Source organism: Phocoena phocoena, chromosome 3 (genome assembly GCF_963924675.1).
Source record: "Phocoena phocoena chromosome 3, mPhoPho1.1, whole genome shotgun sequence".
In the NCBI taxonomy this organism is placed as follows: domain Eukaryota; kingdom Metazoa; phylum Chordata; class Mammalia; order Artiodactyla; family Phocoenidae; genus Phocoena; species Phocoena phocoena.
Window position 1 is genome coordinate 171,333,850 of NC_089221.1, and position 22,734 is coordinate 171,356,583.

At 61.7% G+C, this 22,734-nt stretch overlaps 2 protein-coding genes across 3 annotated transcripts in view; both read right to left on the minus strand.

Moving 5' to 3' along the window:
• CACTIN (cactin, spliceosome C complex subunit) lies at positions 1 to 12,826 on the minus strand. The gene is made up of 10 exons (XM_065875000.1): positions 12,627 to 12,826; positions 9,811 to 10,297; positions 7,106 to 7,201; positions 6,502 to 6,647; positions 5,550 to 5,712; positions 5,349 to 5,463; positions 1,998 to 2,190; positions 1,363 to 1,485; positions 992 to 1,272; positions 1 to 491 (listed from the first exon to the last, which is right to left on the minus strand). Exons 1-10 carry the CDS (start codon positions 12,797 to 12,799, stop codon positions 1 to 3), a joined length of 2,268 nt encoding a protein of 755 aa, XP_065731072.1. The 5' UTR covers positions 12,800 to 12,826.
• A 4,094-nt stretch (positions 12,827 to 16,920) lies between these two features.
• PIP5K1C (phosphatidylinositol-4-phosphate 5-kinase type 1 gamma) overlaps positions 16,921 to 22,734 on the minus strand; it is a 57,403-nt gene continuing 51,589 nt past the window's right edge. Inside the window, exons 16-18 of one of the 2 annotated variants that reach the window (XM_065873124.1) lie at positions 21,658 to 21,778; positions 17,539 to 17,622; positions 16,921 to 17,243 (exon numbers count right to left, since the gene is read on the minus strand). In XM_065873124.1, the coding sequence (XP_065729196.1) occupies positions 17,241 to 17,243; positions 17,539 to 17,622; positions 21,658 to 21,778 (208 nt within the window). In that variant the 3' untranslated portion in view covers positions 16,921 to 17,240. The remainder of the gene's footprint in view (positions 17,244 to 17,538; positions 17,623 to 21,657; positions 21,779 to 22,734) is intronic. The other variant, XM_065873126.1, reaches the window with a different exon arrangement.

Sequence of the window (22,734 nt, forward strand, 5' to 3'; positions counted from 1 at the left end):
TCACCGGCGGTAGCGGTAGCGCTTGAAGTGGAACCAGAGCTGGAAGATGCCGTTGGCGAACTGGCAGCGGAAGCCGTGGCGGTGCGAGTACTCCCACTCGCGGTTGACGATCTTGAAGGCGATGTCCTCGTAGGGCGGCCCGGCATGGAAGCGGAGCGTGGCAAAATCCTTGTTGTCGGCGCAAGCCTCCAGGAAGTACTCGGGCGTGGAGCGCTTGTCGATGAGGTCGGGGTAGAAGATGTTGAACTTGTAGCCCTGCACGATCTTGGGCGGCGGGTTGTCGAAGTCGTAGTGCGTCTGGTTGTACTTGTTCCACTCGAAGCCCGTGTGCACGCGGTTGAAGAAGCGCGGCTTGCGCGGCCGGTACTTGTCCGCCCACAGGTAGGCCTTGCCCGTCAGCGGCATCTCCACGCTGAACTGTGCCTCGTCCTGGCCCATGCCCTCCTTGGCGCGCCGGAAGAAGATGTCCTCCGCGCTCTCGGTGGCGTCGCCTGCGGGCGGGGCGCGTTAACCGGGACCCCGGCACCGCAGCCTCCCTTTCCCGGTCACATGCCCCGACCCGGGCCCGCCTGCCCGGTGCCCCCCGCCCTCCCGGGTGGGCACCAAACACCACGTGTCCCCTGCCGGGTTGGCCGAAGAGCCTGGTGGTCAGAAGCCCGCAGTGGGACCCCCGGACCGGGGCCTTTCTGAGGCCGTTTCTCCGCTGTTCCGGGACGATGGCTGCCCAGGAAGGCCAAGGCCCGGGCAAGCGGGCAGTGTAAGGAGCTCAGAGCAGAGCTGGGCACGGGAAGTAAAGACCACCACCCCTGCGTCCTTGGGACCAGCCAGCCGGTCACGCCCAGAACGAACAAACGAGCGAGCCAGCAGCTGAATGAACGGACACTCTCAAGAGAGTAGGCGGCGGAACGCGGAGCAGCATCGAGAGCGGGTTCACCACCAACGCCCCCTTCACCAAGGGGAGGCTCCGCCCCCTGCTGGCCCCGCCCCGCACCTGTGACCTGGAGCTGCTGCCTGGACAGCTGCAGGCGCTGCAGGTCCTCGTCCGGCTCCAGCACGTGGGCGTCCAGCGGTAGCTCGTGGGCCGTGAGCAGCCGCGGGCTGTACTTGCCGGCGTCGTAGTCGTCCAGGCTCTGTTGGATCAGATCCTCCTCCATGAGCACCGCTTCCCCGTCCGCCTCGCCCTCCGCCGGTGCGGCGGCTTCCGCCTCCGGCTCAGTAGCGCCACCCTCCGAGGGCCCGGGCGGGGTGGGAGCCGGGTCCTCAGGCTCCAGGCTGCGAGAGAGGGCTGGACTGAGCGGGTCGGGCAGTGGGCGGGGCTTCTAGTCCCGCCGCCCGGCAGGGGACGTCCAGACCCAGGCCTACCTGTGGCCCGGAGACTGCGGCTCCTGCTTGAGGATGGGGAACAGGGGCTCGCTCTCCACACCCTGCTCCTGCTTCAGCTTGTACAGCTTCTGCCGCAGCACGTCCTGGTGCCGCTCGCGGAGCCTGGAACGCAGGCCGGGTGGTCACCCTGACACTCCAAGGGGGAAGGCCCCCCCCCAAGGACTTCTCATGACCCCCCCATTTTGCTGCAAGGACCCGGAGTTTGAGGGCAGCAAGTGGCCACGGCACAGGCGGACACCGGGAGGGGGCAGGCCCCTGTACTGGGGTGTTCACATGCAGGCGTGACCTAAGGGCCAAGCTGGGCTGGAAAAGGACGGGGGACAGGGGAGGAAGAGGATAAATTTGGAAGTGACTGCACTTAGCGGCAGACAGGAGCCGTGTTTACACGACAGCGCCAAGCACGAGAAGAATTCATACACAGAGGGTATGGGGCCTGTGGAAGGCGGGGGACAGCAGCCTTGAGGGCTTCCTGTGATGTCCAGTGACCCGGGGAAAACAAAGACCAGGTGCTAAGTAGAGGCCGGAAGGAAGGCGGGCAGGCTGCTGGGGGCTGGGCGGGGGCCTTCCAGCTGGGGCCCCAGCTTGTAGCTCCCAGGGAGGCCCCGCCAGCTCACCTGGCACGGGCCATGTGGGCACGCAGCTGCTGCAGCAGGCTCTCCCAGTAGCCCATGTCTAGGTTGGGGCCCCCGGCCCGTATCTTGCCCTCGATGCCCTGGAAGATGACCTGCAGCTGGCTGTACGTCTTCCCCTTGAAGACCGACTGCACATCGGAACTGACCGAGGCGTTGACCCCCTCTCGCCGCTCACCTGCAGTGGGGTGAGGGCTGCTCGGCATGGGGCTGGGCCCAGGTCCTAACCCTCTAGACTGAGAGGCCCCTGAGGGTGAGGCCAATGCTGCCTGACCCCAGCTCTCCCTCACAATGGCTGGCTTCCTTGTTTGTGGCTCATCAGCACGCTGTGCCCTTCCGACCCCTGCCCTGCCCCAAGGCCCCTGCACATGCGGTGGGTGCTTCCCACCAGCAATAAGTTCTTCCCCATCGAGTCCACCTCCTAGATCCCAGCCATCCTCAGTCCTCAGCGAGAGCATCCCTTCTACTGGGAAGCCTTCGTCGACTACCAGACTGCTCCCTTGGCCTGGATGCCTGATTCCCGGCTTTCCAAGGGCAGGGAGCTCCGTACGCAGCTGCTGAGTGAACGTGGGGGCAGGCAACCGGCTCGTGTTCCCTGCTCCAAAGCCGGCTTCTCCAAGCCCAGCTGATCCGACAGGGTCAAGAACCCGAGTCCCCTCCAGCCAACCAACCTGGGACCCTGGAATCAGCACCTGGGATCCCGAGCAGCCCTGGCCTCAGCGGCAGACCCACAGGGCCGGCAGCCCGGCCTCGGTCTGTAGCAGGTGCAGACACATCACGGGACCAAAACCCAATTCGGCGACACCCTTCACACCCGGCCAAGCAGAGCTGCATCCTGCACAGACCTCAAACAGAAGCCAGGCCTCTGCTCGCTCAGACAGACGGAGCCACCGGTGCTAACTTACAACCCAAACAGACAGCCCCAGTGGGAACCGCTCCCACAGAAGCCCCGGGTGCTGGGCCACTGCTTAAAGGAAGCCAGGTCCTGGGTTTGGATGCCACCCAAGGGTCCACCAACAGGCCTGGCTGGAGAGTGCCGGCTGAGTGCCCTCTGGGACACCATTTCAGGAGAGGGGGTGGCACTGTTTGGGTGGGGGGAAGGCTTCTCCTCAGAGATGCTCCCTGGGAGGACCCACAGGGATTGTAAGGGGACCCACTTCCTACTGCACGCTCTATTGTACAGTTAGGATTTCCCAGCTGCAAAGAGAAGAAAAGGAGAGGGGGGGAAAAAAAGGAAAGAAAACGGGAAAAGGGAAAGGAAAGGGAAGGGCCAACTTAATTTAAAATGAAGGCCGCCTCTGAGGGGCTCCAGGAGTGGTGGAGACAAGAAGTTCCCCCTCTTCTCTCAGAAATCAGGCCAAAAGAAGACAAACACAAACACTCTCTTTGAGGACACCTGGGACCTTGACCGTAACACGCGAGAAGGGAAAGGGGACAGAGGGGTGACTGACGTGGCAGGCAGGGGGAGAGGGAAGGGAAGTGCCACAGGAGGGACCGTGGGCAAGGCATGTGGGGAGCCCTGGAAACGGGAGGGACCCAGCACAACGTCCCCCTGCCCCCCGGCCACCAGCCAAGGGGAGAGAAGACATTTCCTGACACGTGGGACGCCAACAATTTCCTGTCTCTCTCTACAAGTTACTGGAGGATGCGAGGGCACAAACCACAGGAAAGAGAGATGTGGGGTCCCAGAAAGGGGCTCCTCCTCTGGGGCGAGTGCAGGAAGCTGCAGGAGGGTGGCAGCAGACAACCCACTCGCGGTGGAAGAGGGAGTGGGGAGAAAGGGCCCAGGGACGGGGCAGGGGGCCTGATGGGAGCCTCCCAGGTGTCTGACCCCCTGGGGAAGGTGGGGTCGGTGGTGCAGAGTCCCCCACCCACGGTCCTTGCGCTGAGGCGCTGGCATGATAAGAACGGGCACTGTTTTGAATGCCTGACGACCATGTACTCACTCCTCTTCACGCAATCCTCCCGGAGGTGTTTTCTCAACCCCGTACGATGCAAGGAACAACCAAGCTCTGGGGAGGTCACCGATCGGCCCCAGGTGGCCAAGCTGCTGGGCGGCCTGGGTGTGCACCCAGAGCCACACCTGTAACTGTCATTCTGTCCAAGGGCCCCGCAGCACCCTCCCAACCAGCACCACTGCCACCAAAGCAGACGTTTCTGGACATGCATTTATTTTTTGTCATCGTCGTGGTTGTTTCTGGATATTTTTGGCCGTGCCACGTGGCTTGTGGGATCTTAGTTCCCCGACCAGGGATTGAACCCGGGCCCTCGGCAGTGAAAACACAGAGTCCTAACCACTGGACTTCCAGGGAATTCCCCTGGACACCCATTTCTGATAGCAAAGAGTTCTTTCCTTTCTCTGGAAATTACTACAAGATGTGCCCCACTACGGGAGAAATAAAACTCCACTTACAAAGATAAAGAATGCTCCTCCTTTTCCTAAGAGGAAGAAAACCTCCCCGACCACCCCAACTGAGCAAAGAACAGCACTTACACAGGCTCAGGGAAGGAGGGCATTCGTCCTCAGCCACCATGGGTGGGCACTGACATGGAGCTGAGAGCTTAGTGACACAGGCTCAAGGCCCCCAGGAGCTAGATGTCATTAAAGCCGGTGGCTTCAGGGGGGCGGGAGGGGTGGGACTGCAGTGGTTGTCAACGAGCTTTTAGAACAGTGCCTCTCAACTGGAGTTGAATCTGCCTCCCGCCAGGGGACAATGGGCCATGTCAGGGGACATCTGTGGTTGTCACGACCAGGGGCTCCTGTCACTGAGTGGGTGGGGCAGGGAGGCTGCTCCACACCCCACAGGGCCCAGGACGGCCCCACAGAGAACGGTCTGGGCCCAAATGTCAGCAGTGTTGGGGGCAGAGACCCTGCTTTAGAGCTTGTCTCCCTTGCAATTATGTGCAGGCAATCATTCTGAGGAAAAGAAAAGTTGATTAAAGAAGCACGCCACGCCGCACGGGTTCCCGCCAAGTGCGGTCAGGTCCTGTTCTCAAACGGACAAAGCCTCTGGCGAAAACTTGAAACCCAAACAGAACACCCACAGACGCCACTCGTGGGGAAGCCCAGCGCTAGGCAGCTGTTTAAAGGAAGCCGCTGGCGCTGCTTGGGTGAGCCCGCACGCCAGCGGGAGAGCGCCTGGCTCAGGACCCGCTGCCCCCGCTGCCCAGTGCTGCCCCCTGGTGGCTCGCAGACAGGCCCTGGCAGGGAGACCCCGGAGAGGAAGCCGAGGCCTCTTCTGTGGAGCCACCCGGCCCAAGGGGCTCCCACCAGACCCAGAGGTGCCTCCCCGAGGGCACAGCCCGGTGTGTCTCCGGTGGCCCGGCCCGCATTACCTGGCCCCTTGCCCGAGGCCTCCAGCTTGCGGAGCTTGGCGATCTCATCCTCCGTGATGATGGTCATGTCCCGCCAGAAGTCCGCGTTCTTGCCCTGCTCGAGCTCCATGTACACCTGAAGGCGGAGGTGCAGACGGTGGGTGAAGGCATGCCCGGGGCTGGGGTGGCAGCAGCAGTGCCAGGCGCACAGCAGGGCCGTACCTGGATGTCCTCCAGCAGGTCTTCCATGTCGGCCACCGTGAGGCCGTTGAGGAAGGTGTAGGGCTCGTGCATCTCCACAGCCAGGTCGTCGTCCTCAGCGCTGATGTACTTGGCCAGGAGGTCGATGGGCTTGGCCCGCCCGTCCCGGATGCGGATCTTGGAGCTGCCGGGGAGCGGGGGGCAGTGTCAAAGCCGGGGCTGTGTCCACCCTCCTAAAGACCTCGCCCTCGGGGGTTGACCGGAGCCAGGGAAGGAGCCCGGCCTGCTGTGGGTGGTGGTCAGGGAAGGCTTCCTGGAAGAGGAGGCGTCAGGCAGAGGCGCAAGACAGGTCAGCTGGAAGGCACAGGCCCTGAAAGGGGCAGAGACGGGAGCAAGGGGGTCTGAAGGGCAGCGGGTGGGCGGGGACACAGGGTCAGAGAGGCCCACCTGGGGTGAAAGATCTGGAGCCTCAGTGCTGTGTGTGGGAAAACGCATCAGAGGCTGACCCTGGTCCAACCCCAGGGAGCCCTGGGACCAGGCAGGTCTGAGCCCCTGGGGGCTGGCGCGGCTGGTGAGCAGCAAGGTGAGAAGGGGGCCGGGCCTGGAGCTCACACACCCCGTGCGAGCTCGGGCAACTCTCGACACCCCAGGAGCCTCACTTTTCTTGACTCTAGACGAGGCTGCTGAGTGAACCACCCCGTGGTCTGGGGATGGCGGGGCACCCGGCACCCTCTACTCAGCAGCACATTCGTGGGACCCCTTGGCACCCGGCCCCTGGGGAGACAGGCGCGATGAAGGAAGCGACGGAAAGCAGCGCCCGAAAGAGGGTCGGGAGGGACCCCGAGGAGGAGGAGGTGGTGGAAAGCCGAGGGCCCAGGGGCAACGCGGGGAGGGGGGGGGGCCCGAGGCGCGCTCCCTGCACCCGGGGGCGGGCGGAGGGCGGCGAGGGGCGGGCGGAGGGCGGCGCGCACACCGCAGCTTCGCCTGCTGCAGGTGGAAGTGGTCCTCCTGCTCCTCCCACGTCTTGAAGTGCTCCGCCTCCTTCTCGCGCTGCAGCAGCTCCAGCTCCTGCTCCCGCATGGCCTTCTCCCGCTCCCGCTCCAGCCGCAGCTGCTTCACCTGCAGGCACATGAGGACATGAGCGGCCAGCGTACGATGGGGGTCTCGTGGGTCTGCCTTCATCCTGTCAGGCTGCGGGGCTCCCTAGGGGCGGGTGGGACCACACCCATGGCCCGGCCCCGGACACAGGAATCGGTCCGGGGACGCCTGAAACGCTGGACACACCCTGTGGCAGAAGGTGCCCTCCTTTTGCTAGAGACACAGCAGCCTTCAGCAGCCAGGGCCACTTTGGCCACCCAGCAGGGAGCGTCTTAGAATAAATCCCAGAGGCCAGCAGAGCCAAGCTGGAGGGAAACAGCTCTCTGGAGTCACTGCCCGAGCCCCTGGATCCAGCCGTGCCTGAAGCCAATGTCCCCTGGACTCTCCACGTAAGCCAATCAGGTGCCCCTTGACGTAAGCCAAGGTAAGCCAGCCTGGGAGCCCTCAGGAGGGAAGGAGGGTGGCCCGGGGCGCCCCACCTTCTGCAGCTCCAGCCGGTTGTCCTCCTGGATCCTCTTATTCCGCTCCTTCAGCTCCTTCTCCTCCAGGTGGCTGATCCCCTTCTTCTCCAGCGCCTGGAAGGACCAACGACACGCCCACTGAGCAGCGATGCCCCCTCCTGCCGCCCGCCCCAGGACCCCCTGCTGCTCTACGAGGCGGGCATCCACCAGACTGAAGCACCCGCTCTGCCGATGAGGAGCACGAGGCTGAGGGAGAAGTGACCTGCCCGCGGCCACACCCCGACTTCCAGCGGAAGACGCGGCCCCCCGTTCGCCTGCAGAATCGGTTCAGTACACTCCAGCATCGTGGGGCGCCCTCTGCCCCGAGCCGTGTGCTGAGACACAGGGAGAGGCAGCCCCGCCCCTGCAGAACGCGACCATGTCACACACGGGACAGTCTTACTTGGGGCTGCTGACTCTTGTTTTACACGCAAGCCTGGCTTCACCGGCTGGGTGGTGTCCGGCTCTCTGCAGCTCAGACCCCCGGCAGCCACGCGGAGGGGCAGAACCAGCGGCTGAGCGAGAGGGGGACTCTGAAAGCACACTCGCCGGGGTCCCGGCTCACGGACCCCTCGGGGCACCCCGAGTACGGAGAGCGGCTCCTCCCTGTCTGTGCCCTCACCTGATGGAGGGGCCCGGGCACAGGCTCCCGGAGACTCCCCGCCCCTCCCAAGTCATCTCACAACTGTTGTGGGTGGCACACGCCAAGACCTGTGCCTCCTGTCACCTCCTGCGGCTCCGAGGGTCGTTCCAGGAGCCCCTGTGCACAGAAAAGCGTGCCCCCAGGGTGACACGGGGTGGCCCGGCCCGGGGCCACCGCCACACGGTGACAATGACCGCACTTCGTCTCTACGGCCATACACAACAGCCGCAGAGGGCCTGGATGGGGAGAGCCCACACTCAGACACAGAGCCCTCGACAAATGCCCGGCCCGGAGAGGCATGTTCGTGGCCAACACCATGCCTGCCCACTCTGCCGGCCCAGCGCCGGGACAAGATGCGTGACACCGCTCACACAGTTGGGCCGTCTAGTTCCCTCCCCCAAGTACAGAGGCCTCAGAGGCTGGGCCGGGGCTTCTCAGACGCCCCGAGGCCCGCTCACCCATTCGACATTTACTGAGGGCCGACTGCGTGCCAGGGCCTGGGACAGAGCCTGCCCCGTCGAGCTCACAGTCCACAGGAATTACACGCCATTAAGTGGGACGTGTGTTTAGATGTCACCTTTGCAACGAGACCTCTCTGGACCCGTGCGTTTCAACTGCAGCCTCCTCGCCCACCCCCGCCTGCCTTCGTTCCTTCCTCTGCGGACTCAGCTAAATGAGTTATTTACAGCCAGCCTCCCCTGAGACTGATGGCCGCACAAGGACAGGCATCTCTCTCTGTCGCTCACTGACGCATGTGCAGGGCCCACACGATACCCAGCACCCGGCAGGCGCACGATTCACGTCTGTTAGTAAAGCACTAGGAAGGGAGAAGCAGTGCCTTGATAAAGGACGCAGGGGACCTGGGGGACCAAGGGGGCCAGGGAGGCCTCTCAGAAGAGGGACACATCAGCCGAGATCTGAAGGTTGAGGAAGAAACAGCTATGGGGAGGGCTCGGGAGTGCTCCAGGTAGAGGAATGGTGAGTGCAAAGGCCCTGAGGTGCTGGGAGCTCAGAGTGTATGTAGACAGCGGTAGATACGGTGGCTTCCGCCTGTGTCCACCGGCTCTCACCCTCCCCACAGCTGTGTTGGGTCGAATTTGTCCTCCACATAGGTATGTCCACGTCCCAACCCGGGAACCCAGGAACATGACCTTATTTGGAAACAGGGTCTCTGTGGATGTGATTAGTTGATGTCGTGCCAGACTAGGCTGGGCCTTAGTCCAGTGATTGGTGTCCTTATAAGATGAGGGAACTTTGGACTCAGAGACACAGAGAGGAGAACATCACGTGAAGACACAGACACGGAGGGAAGACAGCCACGTGACGACAGAGGCAGAGACTGGAGTGATGCAGCTACAAGCCAAGGGTGGCGAGCAACCACCAGAAGCTGGAAGAGGCGAGAAAGGACCCTCCCCTAGAACCTCCAGAGGGAATGTGGCTCTGCTGACATCTTGACTTTGTACTTCTGGCCTCCAGGACTGCGAGGGAAATTGTGTTGCTTTAATCCAAGTGCCCAAGGCCCCGGCCGGTGGGTAAGGGATTGGTGTGTAGTTTTGTGAGTTTTTTTAGTCTTTTATTTATCTGTTTTGGCCGCACCGCGCAGAATGCAGGATCTTAGTTCCCAGACCAGAGGTCAAACCCACGCCCCCTGCAGTGGAAGCACAGAGTCTTAACCACTGGACCGCAGGAGAAGTCCTGGTGTGTAGTTTTCATCTCAAGGATGAGGTGACAGCTCTGAGGTGAAATCCCACCCTGGGCATGTGACGCTGAGAGGCTGTCTTGAGGTTAGGCTGGTTCTGTGGGCAGAGTGCCTGAGACTGTACACCGCACGAGACAGCGTGGGAAAAGCTGGCGGAGCCAGTGTGTGCACACGTGTGGGTAAAAATACATTCTCGACGGCCAGGTACGACCTGGGCACATGTGCTGTTTGAAAATAAGTTGTAAACAGTTCATGAAGCAAAAAGCGGCAGAAGGACAGGAAGACCTGGCGAGCAACACAAGCAGAAGTAAGGGCTGTGGCCGGTGGCCACCTCGGGCTCACCTTGTTCCAGATGAAGGTGCCCAGCAGGTTGTTGTCCCCGAAGGGGTTGTCGGTGTTGGTGTAGCCCATGTACTCCTCGCCCCAGCCCATCTTCTCGCGCTGCTTCCTCTCCTTGGCCTCCTTCTTGGCCAGCCGCCGGGCCCGCTTCTCCTCGGGCGTCTCGAAGGCCTTCATCAACTCCTCCTGCTGCTTCCGCTCCTCGCGCAGGCGCAGCCGCTCCTGCAGGCTCTGCCGCTGGCTCAGGACCGCCGCTGCCGCCCGAGGGCTCTGGGAGTGGCCCGGGGACGCGGAGCTGGATGCGGAGGAGCTGGGGGACCAGCAGTGTGGCCGCTGCTGCCACTGGCGGGCCCATCGGCCCCGCTGCTGCTGCCGCTCGTCACCTGAGTCGGACTGAGAGGAGCGGTCCTGGGAGCGCCGGTGGGCTGGCGGGGGGCTCCGGCTCTGCCTGCCTCGCCGCTGCTGCCACTGCTTCTCATCCGAATCCAACCTGCGGAGGGAACCCGTGAAGCTCTGCTCGCTGCCTGCTGGCCAGCCATCTATCCCACCGCCCTTTACTGGGCGCCTGCTGGGTGCCAGGAGCTGTTCTAGGTTCTGGGGACACGGTGACCAAAACGTTGATGGCCCCTGCCTGCACATCAACAAACACACAGTGTGACACTAGATGGTACCAGGAGCTACCAAGACAGCGATGCAGCATTAGGGTGTGGAGAGGTCAGAGAGGATCTCTCTGAGGAAGTAACGCTGGAGGAAGTGGGGGAGGGAGCTAGGCGGACATCTGGAGAAACAGTGATCCAGGGAGAGGGCACAGCAAGAGCAAAGGCCCTGGGGCAGGAATTTACTTGGCATATTCAAGAAGCAGCAGGCAGGCCTGTGTGTCTGGAGCAGAGTGAGTGAGGGGGAGAGAGGGAGGAGGGGAAGGCAGGGAGGCAGGCTTGGGGCCAGATGGTGCAGGAGCTACAAGCGCTGTCCAAGGTGTCCAGGGAGGGCTTACAGGAGAAGATGGTGTTTATCTGGTCCTATAGGACGGGCAGGAGTGAACTGGAGTAAGACTGTAGGGAATACAGAGCCTGGGAAGGGCACTGCGAGCAGGGAAGGCAACATACGAATCCTGGGGATAGATTCTTTAATGTTGGGGGCCTCTGAGCAACTAAATCTGTCTTTAGTTTGCCAAATGCTCCACTTACTAAGTTCACGTCAAAGAATCTACACCATGAAAATCAATTATTTGATTTTCAAGTACGTAAATACAGACTGGAAATCTAATCAAATCTTCATAAAGGACATTGACTCTAATTACATTTCTAGGGTGGTTGATTCTTGTGAATAACTAAAATCTTAGAAACCCCTAGCTGATAATAACAAGATTTACAACTACACGTGAACCAATGCTAAAACATCAAGGCCAGGAGCTGAAACCAGAGTTAGCAAACTTTTTCTGTTAAAAGCCAGAGCGTCTATGGCACACCTACTCAACCCTGCAGTCACAGTGCAAAAGCAGCCACGGACTGTACGTGAACAAATAGGCATAAACTTGTTCAATAAAATCTTACTTCTGGACACCAAAACCTGAATTTCATATATTGGGTTGGCCAGAAAGTTTGTTTGGGTTTTTCTGTAACATCTTGGGGAAAAGCCCGAATGAACTTTTCGGCCAATCCAAATAATTTTCACGTGTCATGAAATACTATTCTTTTGATTTTTTTTCTCCTCACCGTTTAAGCATGTAAAAACTATGCTTGGTCCACAGGCTGTAGTTTGCCAAGCCCTGGTTTAAACCATCTCTTTACTATTCCCTCTGCTTATATCTTCCTGGAATTCCTAGGTGGCAATGATCTTATGAGACTCAAAAGGAAAAGCCACCTTCTCAAACCTAGAGGGTGATCAGCTATGTCTGACAACAGTCACTCTGGCTATGGCGTGGAGAACAGGCTGGAGGGATGGGAGACAGCGCACGCCTGGAGAAGCCCCGTGGAGATCCTGAGGGCACAGATGAGGAAATCTGGGGGACAGTGGGGCAGGTACTGGCCTGAGTGTCACAGCCAATTATGGGCTGAGCCAGCACTAGGACGCAGGTCTGAGAGTCAGTCCCTATCACGGTGCTGGTTCCTTTGTGCTGGAGCAGACTCAAGCCAAGGCTGGCCAGGTGCCCCATCTCCAGAAGAAAAGGGCTGCGGGCTGAGGGGCGGCTGAGCACCAAGTCTCAGGAGTCAGTTGAGTCCTGTCACCTGCCATCAACAGTTCTTCCCTCTCACACCCCACCTCCACTGGCAAGTGCTGTCACCTCTACTTCGGAAATCCCTCTCAAATCTCCCCATTTCCCCACTGTACCTCCCCACAGCCTCCCTCTCCTGAAGGCCATCATCATCTGTTGCCTGGACAGCTGCACTATCTTCCTCCTCCCTGGTGTCACTCCTGCCGACACGCTCAGTCCCTTCTCCACGCGAAAACCAGCAGGAGTTCTGCAAAGTAATCCAGACCACATCGCTCCCTGGTTCAAAATCCTCCACAGCTCCCTACTCCCCTCCAAATAACAGTCAAACCCTTCACCACGGTACACAAGACCGCACGATCTGGTCTCCCGCTTCCTCTCCGACCTCATCGACTCCCCTCCGCCTCGCTCACGGCGCCTCCTGCTGTACTTCCAACCACCAGGCGCCCTGCCTGGAACGCCTCTCGCTTTCCTTTCGCTGCCTGGTTAACCCCGACGTGCTCAGACGTCCCCTTCTTCAAGAAGCCCTCCCTGACTAACTCGGGGGTCTCCCAGCTCCCCGAGGGCTGGAGCCGGACCCCCAGCGCGGCTCACACAGCGACCCTACCTGCGCTCCCGGCTCCTCCGCCTGCGCCGCCTCTCGTCGTCCCGGCGACGTCGGTTTCGCCGCCCATGGCTCCCGCTACAACTTCGGCTCCGACTCCGACTCCCACTCCGCCTCCGCTGCCTTCGGCCCCTGCGACCAGCCGACCGCGAGCGAGAGCGTGTATCGCGACCCATCGGCTGGGACGGTGGCGTCGGCGCGGACACAAATATCCGGGACCTGCGCCGGGGGCCTTCCTCGATCGCGGCGCGTGCCTGGCTGCCCCACCCACGCCTGAGCAGGGAGATAGGAACCCACCTCGCGGCTCATCCTTCGGGGATTCCGACCCTCCCATAACCTCCCCACCGTCCTCAAACGTGGCCTGCGTAATGAACTCCTACCGGACTGTTGTCGCTAGGGCTGGGGATTCGTTCTTCAGGCAGTACTGGGGGCAGGCCCAGGTGGGTCCTCGAGCCTTAGGGAGCCAGAGGAGCAGTGGGCGGAGCAAGGACGAACCAGGAACTGTGAGGGGGCGGAGCCTGGGGAGGCGGGACCAAGAGAAGGTGGGGTCTCGGCGCGTAGCCAAGGGAGGCGTGTCCCGGGGGCGAAGTCTCGCGGCCTGTGGAGGCGGGGAAGCCTCACCGTAGGTGAGAGTTCAGGCTGCCCAAGGAGGCGAGGGGTGGGAGCTGGGACGGAGACGGAAAAGCCTTAGATGCTGGGCTGACCCTCTGTGAGAATCACCATCATGCTTCACCACCCGCCAATAATACCTGTGTGTTTCAGGGGTTAAGGTAAAAAAACAAAACATAACTTGGATAACTCAAGTTCCCCATTAACCCATTTTATAGGGGGGGGAAACTGAGGCTCAGAGAGTGACGGTCACTGTAACACTCCCGCTCTCCATGAGGCAGTGCAGAGCTGGGATTTGAACTTGGTGGTCCAGCTTTGTCCTCTGGGCGCTGACGAACCGTAAGAGGGCTTTGAGCAGGGAGGGATGAAAGGGGTCGTTAGGTGGGGTCCTTTCAGGGCAGGCAGGCAGGGGCAAGACTGGAGAGGCAAGAATGGAGGCCCGGAGATCTGAAGGACCCCGAAGTCCCGAAGTCCTGCCCTGAGCTCTCCCAGCCCACCCCAGAGAATGGCACTTAATACTTTAAACGTTTATCCTATAACACAACTTCCTAACACCACCCTAGATGCTAGCTTTGTATGCTCTGCTTGGTGCCGAGGTGGCGGTGGTGGCGCAAAGGGAACCCTTGATGACTACCTGTCATGGGATGTGGGTTGTCCTGGTGATTTTCCCCATGCAGATGCATCCTTGAGCTCATCTGGATACTCATCTCGGAATGTAACGTGAGCACATTCTCGATCGCCTAGTCTTGTGTATAAACAAGCCGAGCCGTCTGCGTCTGGGATTAAAACTGGGTTTTCCAAGGGCTTGCTTACAGACAGGATCTTATTTTCAATGCAGTGTTTCTCAAATTGGGAGTCCGGGAGAAATATTTTCCCCTTAAAAGGGGTCCACGCATTACTCGAGAGACTCTGGCTGAACAAATACAAACTCCGGGGAGTGTTTGTTCCTTCCAGCTGGGTTGCACTGATGTGAGCTTTTAAGTTTATCCGAGCTGAACTGGAACTCACTACTATTAAGGCATTCGGGTCCGTTGTTGTTATTTAATTATTTTGATTCTTACTAAGGTTTCTTTGTGCTCTCCTTCAAAGTCAGTCCTTAAACTCCCACTCAGACTTTCGGAACGCACAGAGAGACAAAGAGGCGGCTAATGCTTATTACCCGATTTATTAGAGAGATCTCTTCCAAGTAAAAAGGGGGGGGGGTGGCGGGGCTGGGGGGGGGGGTCCCGGGGCTGCATATGAGTGTTACGGGGCCAGCAGTGGCTGCGGTTACAGAGGCGCCCATGGCTCTGGGTTTGAGCGGGATGGCGTCCTGTGCCCGAGGAGGCTGTACCCCGGATTGTCACACACCAGACCATGGGGGCTGAGCACAAGGAACCCCCGGTGAGAATTAAGACACACAAGGTTTGCAGTTTCGTTGTGTTTGGAAATCAGTTCGGCCATAAAAACGGGGTTGGGATGGGGACAGGCGATGCAACTGAACCACCAGAGAAGGTGGCCAAGGGTGCTCGTCCCGGAGCGGGGACCGAGGGGCTGCGGCGACAGTACCATGGCAGGGGGCCCCAGTGGGACGGGAGTATTGCACTGAGCCAGGTGGTGGAGGGAGAGGGTGAGAGGAGGCAGAGGCCAGAGGCCAGCAGGGGACACACCGGAGGTTCCACCTTGTCAGTCTCAGAACACGCCTTTCATTTGTACACTCGTGCCCACGTTCGCAGTGACAGCAGCCGTCAGGAACGAGCTGCGACAGAACCAGGACATCGCCACAAAGGAGTCGACAGACTTCCATCCTGGGGCGGGGTGGGGGGCGACAGCTGGCTAGATCCAGGGCCCTCCTTGCTGGGGGCCTGGGGAAGGCCGCGAGTTCACTACACGTGATAAATAAGGTCCTGCCTTCCTACCCTTGCCCTGACCATAAGCACATGCCTCCCATCGGCCCAGTCCGCAGACCACTTTGCATCCGTGTGACAGTTCTCTGAAAAAGGGACAGAGAATGCGACTAACACAAAGGGGGTCTTCAAAGGGGTGTTCATGACTTAGCACAAAAATGAAAACGTCTTGATCACCAGAAGGTTTGCAAATTTCTCCAAGTCAGCATCGGACTGATGCATTTGTTCCGTGGTTCACTCAGGAAAGCCTGAGGGGCCCAGCTCCTGCAGCTCCAGGTGGCTAAGGGCGCCCTGGACGTGGGGCCCGATGCTCTGGTGGTCCCCACGGGACACAGTGTCTCTGTGCGCGGCCTCTGGGGGCCTGGGCGGGGACCCCGGTCGGCTTTTGGGCGACTCAGCAGTCCCTGTTCGTCCCCTTCAGACCTCTGCCCACTCAGCCCGCCTCCCCCTGGGCAGGACGGGGCAGGCGCTGAAGAGGGCGCCCGTGTGAAGTCTAGGCGAGGACGTTCTGGAGTCTGGACACACCTTCCGTGGACAGGAGGGGAGGACGCTGTTTTGCTTCTAGTCCAGGACACTGCAGGCTTGTTCGGACAGGTCCTCTTCCCAGAGCTGCTTCGTGCTGAAGTGTCCCTGGCGGCCCTGCGCGGGTAGAGCCCCCAGGGCGCAGCCCGGTTCTCCAGGGAGGAGAGGTGCAGCTGGACGCCAGGTTCTGGCCAGGCGCACGCAGCGGGCTGTGCCGGGGAGGCAAGGAGGGGGCCCACCGAGCACGAGGACGGCAGCATACGCAGTTTGCAATGGACTCAAAAAGTCAAATTCCTGGGCCGGTGGGTTCTCCAGCTGTCTCAGGCTCCGACAGGGAGGCAAAAGCGGGGAGAAATTTTCCCAGAAGGTGTAACTTCCACTCCACGCTAGCTCCCAGCTCCTCCCATGCAGGGCGGGGCAGGCCAGGGGAAACCATCCCTGTTGTGTCCCTCTCCAGAGGCGGGAGAGACCCTGCAAAGCTGCCAGCTCCGGCAGCCTGCTGTGGACACAGCAGGGGCCCCTGGCGACTGACCTGTGGGGCTCTGGGCCCAGCAGTGGTTGCCCTGCTGAAGATGACCATCCAAAAAAAAAAAAAATTTGTTTTTCACCAAGAATTTCTTCTCCTGTCCTTCAATCGGCACAGGTGCCCCCACCATTAAAAAGAAAGAGGATGCCCACCTCAGTCCTCTTACTCAAGGGGGTCTGGTCCTCTAGGCCGGGCACCTGACTGTGGGGCTCTGCTCCAGGACACGGCTCTCGGGAAGTCCCGTGGGCTAAGGGCCCGGCCGCCTCCTCCCAGCTTGGTCCGTCTTCTGGAGGAGACGTAAGCCCACGGCCCTGAGTTCCATTGAGAGGGGGCGGCCGTGCGTCCACATGGAGGTTCTAATCACGCCTGGTGATTCCTGCTCAAGGTCACCAGGGAGGTGGGAAACAGATGCTGAGAGATGGCAGGGGTGACAGGGTGGAGAGCGCCCCCAGCCACCGCCCGGCCACCCTCAAGGACTGTGTCCGGCTCTTGGCCCAAAACCCTGAGCCAAGAGCACCTGGCAGGCGCGATGGGAGGCCTCCAGAGGCGCCCTGGGGACCCAGTGGCCCTTCCATCCCAGGGGCCCGTCCATCCTGGCCAGGACTTGGAATGGATTCCACTGGGGTGCAGGTCCCCAGAGCCTAGGGCCTGGTTCCCTCAGCAAGACACATGCAAGCACAGCAAAGAACCAGAAGTGCAGTGGAATGGAGTTTTTTCTTTTCCATTGTGTGGTGGTTTTGTGTTTTTTTTGGCCTTTTTCTTTTTCTAAAAAAACACACATGTGTGCTGCCATGTCTGTGCAAAGAACAAGGGCCCCAAATAAATACATGATCAGAAACTCAGGAGGGTTCACAGTATCAGGCATAGGGAGCTGACAGGGAGCCGGGGCCAGGTGAGTCGCCCGGATTGGGATCGCTGCAGCCCAAGCGTCCACGCCGTCGAGGGGAGGGCGAGGGTGAGGGCCGGCGGCCAGGCGGGCGTCTCCCGAGCTCTGGGCTGAGCAGGTGGGCAGCACCTCCAGGGAGCAGCCGGGACAGCAGCAGACACTCGGCTCCGTCAGTGCCTGCATAGGAATTACTGAAGAGGCAGGGGGCGGGTGAGGCCATGTTGGGCCAGGGCTGGACCCACACCCGCCGGGCCTCCCCTGGCCGGGTCGGGCCCCACAGCTGATGCCGAGGGCCAGGGACCCCAGGAGCCATGAGGGCTGGACACAGGCCCCCGCACGGTAGAGCCCGGCTGCCCCTCCCACCCTGGGCCTCAGTTTCCCTGTCAGTCCCGGGGTGCCTGGAGGCCAGGCTCTCAGGCCCTCCTTCGCCAAGGCCACGGGCCTGAGCCCCGAGTGGGCCCGGCTGGCCAGGCGCGGCGCACTTACTGTGTCGCTCTCGCCGTCGGAGGCGGGGTGGGCCTGCGTGCTATAGTGAAGCGGGGAGTACACCCAGCTCCTCTCATCGGTGGGCTGGAGGGCAGGCGGGCGGCACGTGCGGGAAGGGCGCAGAAGAAGAGCAGGGTGCGAGGAGGTGCGACAGAGGCGACAGGAAGGAAGGAAGAAACAGAAATAAAAGAGGGGGCCCCCGAGGCGGCACGGGTGGGCGGCTCAGCCCCCGCTGCCCTCTCCCTGACGGGGACCTGCCCCAACCCGGATGGCCCTCGGGCTCGGCGGGGCCGGGGGCCGGGCCTCTGGGGCTGAGTGGCCACAGCGCGGTGGGGCGGGCAGCAGGAAGCGGTGAGCAGGGGGGTCAAGGCAGGGCCGGCACAGCAGGAGGCGGGGAGGGTGGGCGGGGCTTGGTTTGCTCTGCTGTCCACCCCCACCCCCCCCACCCCCTGCCATGGCACCCTGACCTCCAGCCTAGCCCGGCAGCACCCTGGAGACCCTCTGCTGGGGGTCCTGAGTGGTGGCGACGGTGGGAGCCCATTTCCTGACCCGGGAAGCCTTTCAGCACCGGCACACACAGGTTTGCTCAGGAGAGATCCAGGCAGGCGCCACCCAGAGAGCAAGCAGCAGAGGCCTCCCTGCCCCGCTCCAAGAGCCCGGGGTCACCTTCCTGGGGAGGGGGCGCAGCGGAGCCCAAGTCCCGGCCTGGGGACAGGCAGAGCGGGGACTGGCCGCCGAGGGGCCACAGGATGGTCTTCCTCCAGCTGCGTCTGGGGTGGGGTCCCAGTCCGGGTCCCACTGCGGCAAGGACATACATTCCTCCGGCCCCCTCGTCCCTCCCAGGTCTGCTCTCACCACCAGAACATTCTTGGGGCTCCCCCGGCCGCCTTCTGTTCTCTCTTCCTTCAATGCCCCCCACAGCCTGTGACCTCCACCCCTGCCGCCAGAGCACACACCTGTCCTGGCCACGTCCCCCTGGGCGTCCCACGGCCCCTAAGCCCACGATGGCACCCCAAGACCCACCCCTCCTCGGCGGGGTTGGGGCACCACCAGCAACCAGCCTCTGCCCTGCTGCCCTTGGGGCCCGCCGGCCGCCTCTCCACCCCACCACCCCACCATCCCCGCAGCTCACAGGCCATCCCGGTACCCGTGTGGGCCCAGGCCGTGCACCCACGAGAACCGTGTCCACCTATGGAGGGGTTCGCACAAAGCATCTGGGGCAGCAGGGCGAGACCCCAGCTCAGGCCCCGCTCATTCCTTCAGGGGGTCACAAAGCAATAACCCCCCTGGCCCCCTGCCCACCTGGGAGCCCGGGGGGTGGGGCCGGGCCCGTCTGGGGCCACAGCAGGTCCTGACACTGGGGTGGCTGCCCTGCTGGGCTCAGAGTGGGGATGACACAGGGGTCCCACAGGGAACCCCGTAAGGAGCCGGCCCTGGGTGACCCACGGAAGTTGGGCCAAGGGCACGCCTGCCCCGCACGGCGGGCCTCGGGGTCCAGCCTTCCTCTTGTCGCTTCCTCTCCTCCCGTCGGCCTCCAGGCTCCTGCCTCTTCGGTGCTCCAGCCAAGACCGCCCTTCCACTTCCGCCTCCCCACACCCTACGCGCTTCTCAGAAGTCCGGGTCAACCCCCCTCCAGGCAGCCTCTGCCACAGCACCCCACCCCACGGCCCTTGCGCGCCACGTGTCCCCGACTCTGGGACCATCTCTGGGGAGCGGCATCCCTGGCTGGAACGAGCATGGTGGGAGGGCTGTGGAAGCAGTCTCCCTTTTTCAGGCTCGCCCGGCAGCGCCCGACACCCAGTGACGCTCAGAGGGGCTGCTGACGGGGCTGGAGTGTGGTCTCCAAGGGGCCTCATCTTGAGAACACAAAGTCTCGCTTTAGGCCTTTGCCTTGTCCTGCCCGTTGGAATGCTGTGTGCCTCTGGGAGGTTACTTGGCCTCTCTGGGCCCCCATTTATTGCTCACAATGACAATAACAAGTACTAACGATGCCACCGCTACACAATATCCCCATAGCATCCCAGACACGCTGGGTGGATAAGCGTTTATTAGACACACAGGTGCCTGAAGCTTGGGATCCAGATTGTGTCTACCCTGTACTCTCATGGGCTCCCTGGAGAGCCAGGGACTCGGTGTCTCCATCTGTGAAATGGGTATGGAGACACCAGCTCCTTTCTCCTGCAGTTAAGGGCTTGGCTTTGCAGTCCCGCTACTGACTCATGACGCTACCCCCTTCAGGGGACAGACACCCCGTGGGAGCCGTCAGCAGCGAGGTCTGAACAAGTGGGAGCAGGGCACCTGGCACGTCCCTGACCCGGGAGGGTTGGGACAAGGGGCAAGGGTGGCCAGGGGATGGGGGTCAGATGCAGACCCTGCCACAGCCAGGCCAGCCCCTGGAGCCCCAGCTGTGTGCCCGCAGGCCCAGTGATGCCCACCTCAGAGGGGAGTAAGCAACGTCCCCATGGGATGCCTGCGGCACAGAGCCCCACACGGGCCAGCGCGGCTGACCTCAGCCACAGTGACATTTTCCCCAAGTCCCTTCTCAGAGGAAGAGGAACAGCCAGGACCTGTGGCTCCCTGTTGCCCACGGCGCGGGGCGGGGCTGGGCTCCCTGGAGGCCTGCCACGGTCACTTACAGTCCCTGAGGAGCTCAGCGTCACGGCCCGCAGTCGGCGATGCCGGGGAGAGTAAATCCAGTACCTCCCATCGGTGAACTGGGCGGGCCGGGCGGGCGGGGGAGGAAGCAAACAGAGGACAGGATGAAGTGACAGGATGAGGCCACAGGGATCTGGCAGGTGGTCAGGCAGGGAGGGCGCCGGGAGGGGCAGGGGAGCCGATGGCCAAGCAGGAGGTGCGGGCAGGGGCCCCACTGGCTTCCTTCTCTGCTGCGCGGGGCCCGGCTGCCCACTCAGGGATTTCGGGACCCTGACGCACACGACAGGACACGGCCCCAGGGGCCACCGCCCACAGATCCAGAGAGCGGGAAGCAACCAGCCCCGGCGGGAGCTGACGGCAGGTGGGGGGACACACAGGGTGCACTTGGTACCCTCCAGGCCAGGCAGGGCCGTGCCCTGGCAGCACTGGCTCGGGGACCGAGAGCAGGGAGGTCGGTGTTAGTTACGAAGCAGCGATGCCAGCGGGAGGGCCAAGCTCACCCAAACAGGCCCCAAGGCCCAGCGCCAGGCAGGGGGCAGGCCCCGGCTCATTTTCCTGGGGCAGGGGCAGGGGTCAGAGGTGAGAATGAAGGTCCGGGAAGAGGACGGGCGGCTGGGCGCGTGTCTGGCCCTCTCTGTTGTAACTGGGACCATGTGATCCCTGAGCAGGGCCACCCAAGGGAGATGGCTCCAGGATCCACTATCGGGGGCTCCCTGGCCCCCGGGCACCCACTTCACCCGGGCTCCTGGTTCAGCTCCCTGCCCGCCCACGGGAGGTGTGTGGGGAAGGAGACCCCCAGCTCTGGAGAGAGGTCCCGGGTCCCCGGGGCAGGGCCCCTTCCTACTCTGACGGATGCCACCTCGTCCGGGAGCAGCTGTGCATCCTCATCCTGTGAAGTCGGCAGTGTGGAGCCCACCTGCCCCTCGCGGCGGGGCCCTGGCCTCCCTGAGCACGGAGCCCGCCCTCCGCACCCACCACCCAGAGAGAGAAGGTGCGCGTCATGCCAGCCCACCAGACCCAGGGCCTGGGCCTCCCCTCAGGCCAGCGGGGCCGAGCACTTGAGGACTCCAGACGTTTCCCGGGGCACTGCTGAAGACAGGGCCTTGGCTCGTGACCAGATGTGGTCATGAGGCCTGGGCCGGAGGGCCTGGGCTGGATGGTGAGGGACGGGGGTGCTCCCCAACACCTGAGTGTGAGCGTGCTGGCCGGGCACGTGGCCCTGAGTGTTGAAAGGTGAGCACCCACGTGTGCCTGTGTGCCTGAGTGTGAGTGCACGTGCAGGTGTGCACAGGCGCCTTGAGCGTGCGACGTGTCAGCACGAGCCTGTGAGGGAGCAGTGTGCGTGTGTGTGAACGGGTGTGGGTGTAAGCACACGTGGGTTCGTACAGGCACGTGCGTGTGTGTGCACGTGTGAGCACAGGTGGTGGAGGGTCCGGCGACGGGAGGGATCCCGGGAGGACTTACAAAGTAGATGTCTGTGGCGGGCGCGTCCTCCTCGTCTGAGGCCTGGCTGGCGGGCTCGGAGGCCTGGCTGGCGGTTTCCACTTCGACGGCGGCAGAGGCACAGGCCGGGGATGACCCCTCCCTGGGGACATGGGGAAGACACGGGAGTCCTGGCTGGGGGTGCTCTGGACCGCCCGCGCCTTCTCCAGCCCACACCCCAGGACCCTCCCTGCTCCGCACCGTCCTTGATGCAGGGAGTCCGACTGCAGGGATGCATCCCGTCTGACACGTTCTAGTTCCCGCACAAAACAAACAGAACACCCCCAAGCACTGCTGCAGCCCAGGGGACAATGTGCCCACCCCCGAGCAGGCGGGCCCTTCCCCCTCTATTTGCTCAGCTTCACGCCTGTGGGCAGATCCCCGCCTCACCACTCACTTGCTGGGCAGCCATGAGGACCACGTTCTTTCTCGGAACCTCAGTTTCCTCGTCTGTAAGGTGGGGACACATGGCACCTACCCCCGAGGGGCCAAAACCTCTTTCTCCTCTTTTCTGAGCACTTACTAGGTGCCAGGCCTGTCTGAGGGCCCTGTGGGAATGAACCCACCAAACTTCCACTCGGGAAGGAGGGATGCTGCTGCTGTCCTGTGTTACAGATGAGGAAACTGAGGCTCAGAGTGAAGGTGAGGAACGTGCCCGAGGCCTTGGCTGGCGGCCATGTGACTGGTGACTAAATTTCACCTCCTGGATGAAATGACAAGTTCTGAGAAGAAAGAGCACCTGTAACCGTGCAGAACTGGTTCTCCAGTCACGTTTGAGGGCAACTTGTTTTGTGGGGCAAAGACTGAATGACATTTCCCACCGCGACACTTCAGTTAATGGCAAAAAAGCTGACAGTGGCAGGAACTGGTGCGTGTGTGTGAAATAATAGCAAAGTGCACCTGGGAGTGTGTGCTGGGAGTGCTAAGTAAGTCTCTAGAAATAGAACAGAAATTCTAAAAAGTATATAAAGCAAAAATTATGGGAAAGGCAAGAAGAACTGGATAAGGCAATTACAGAATTAAACAGCCCAAACAGATACGAGGCAAGTAAGGACATAA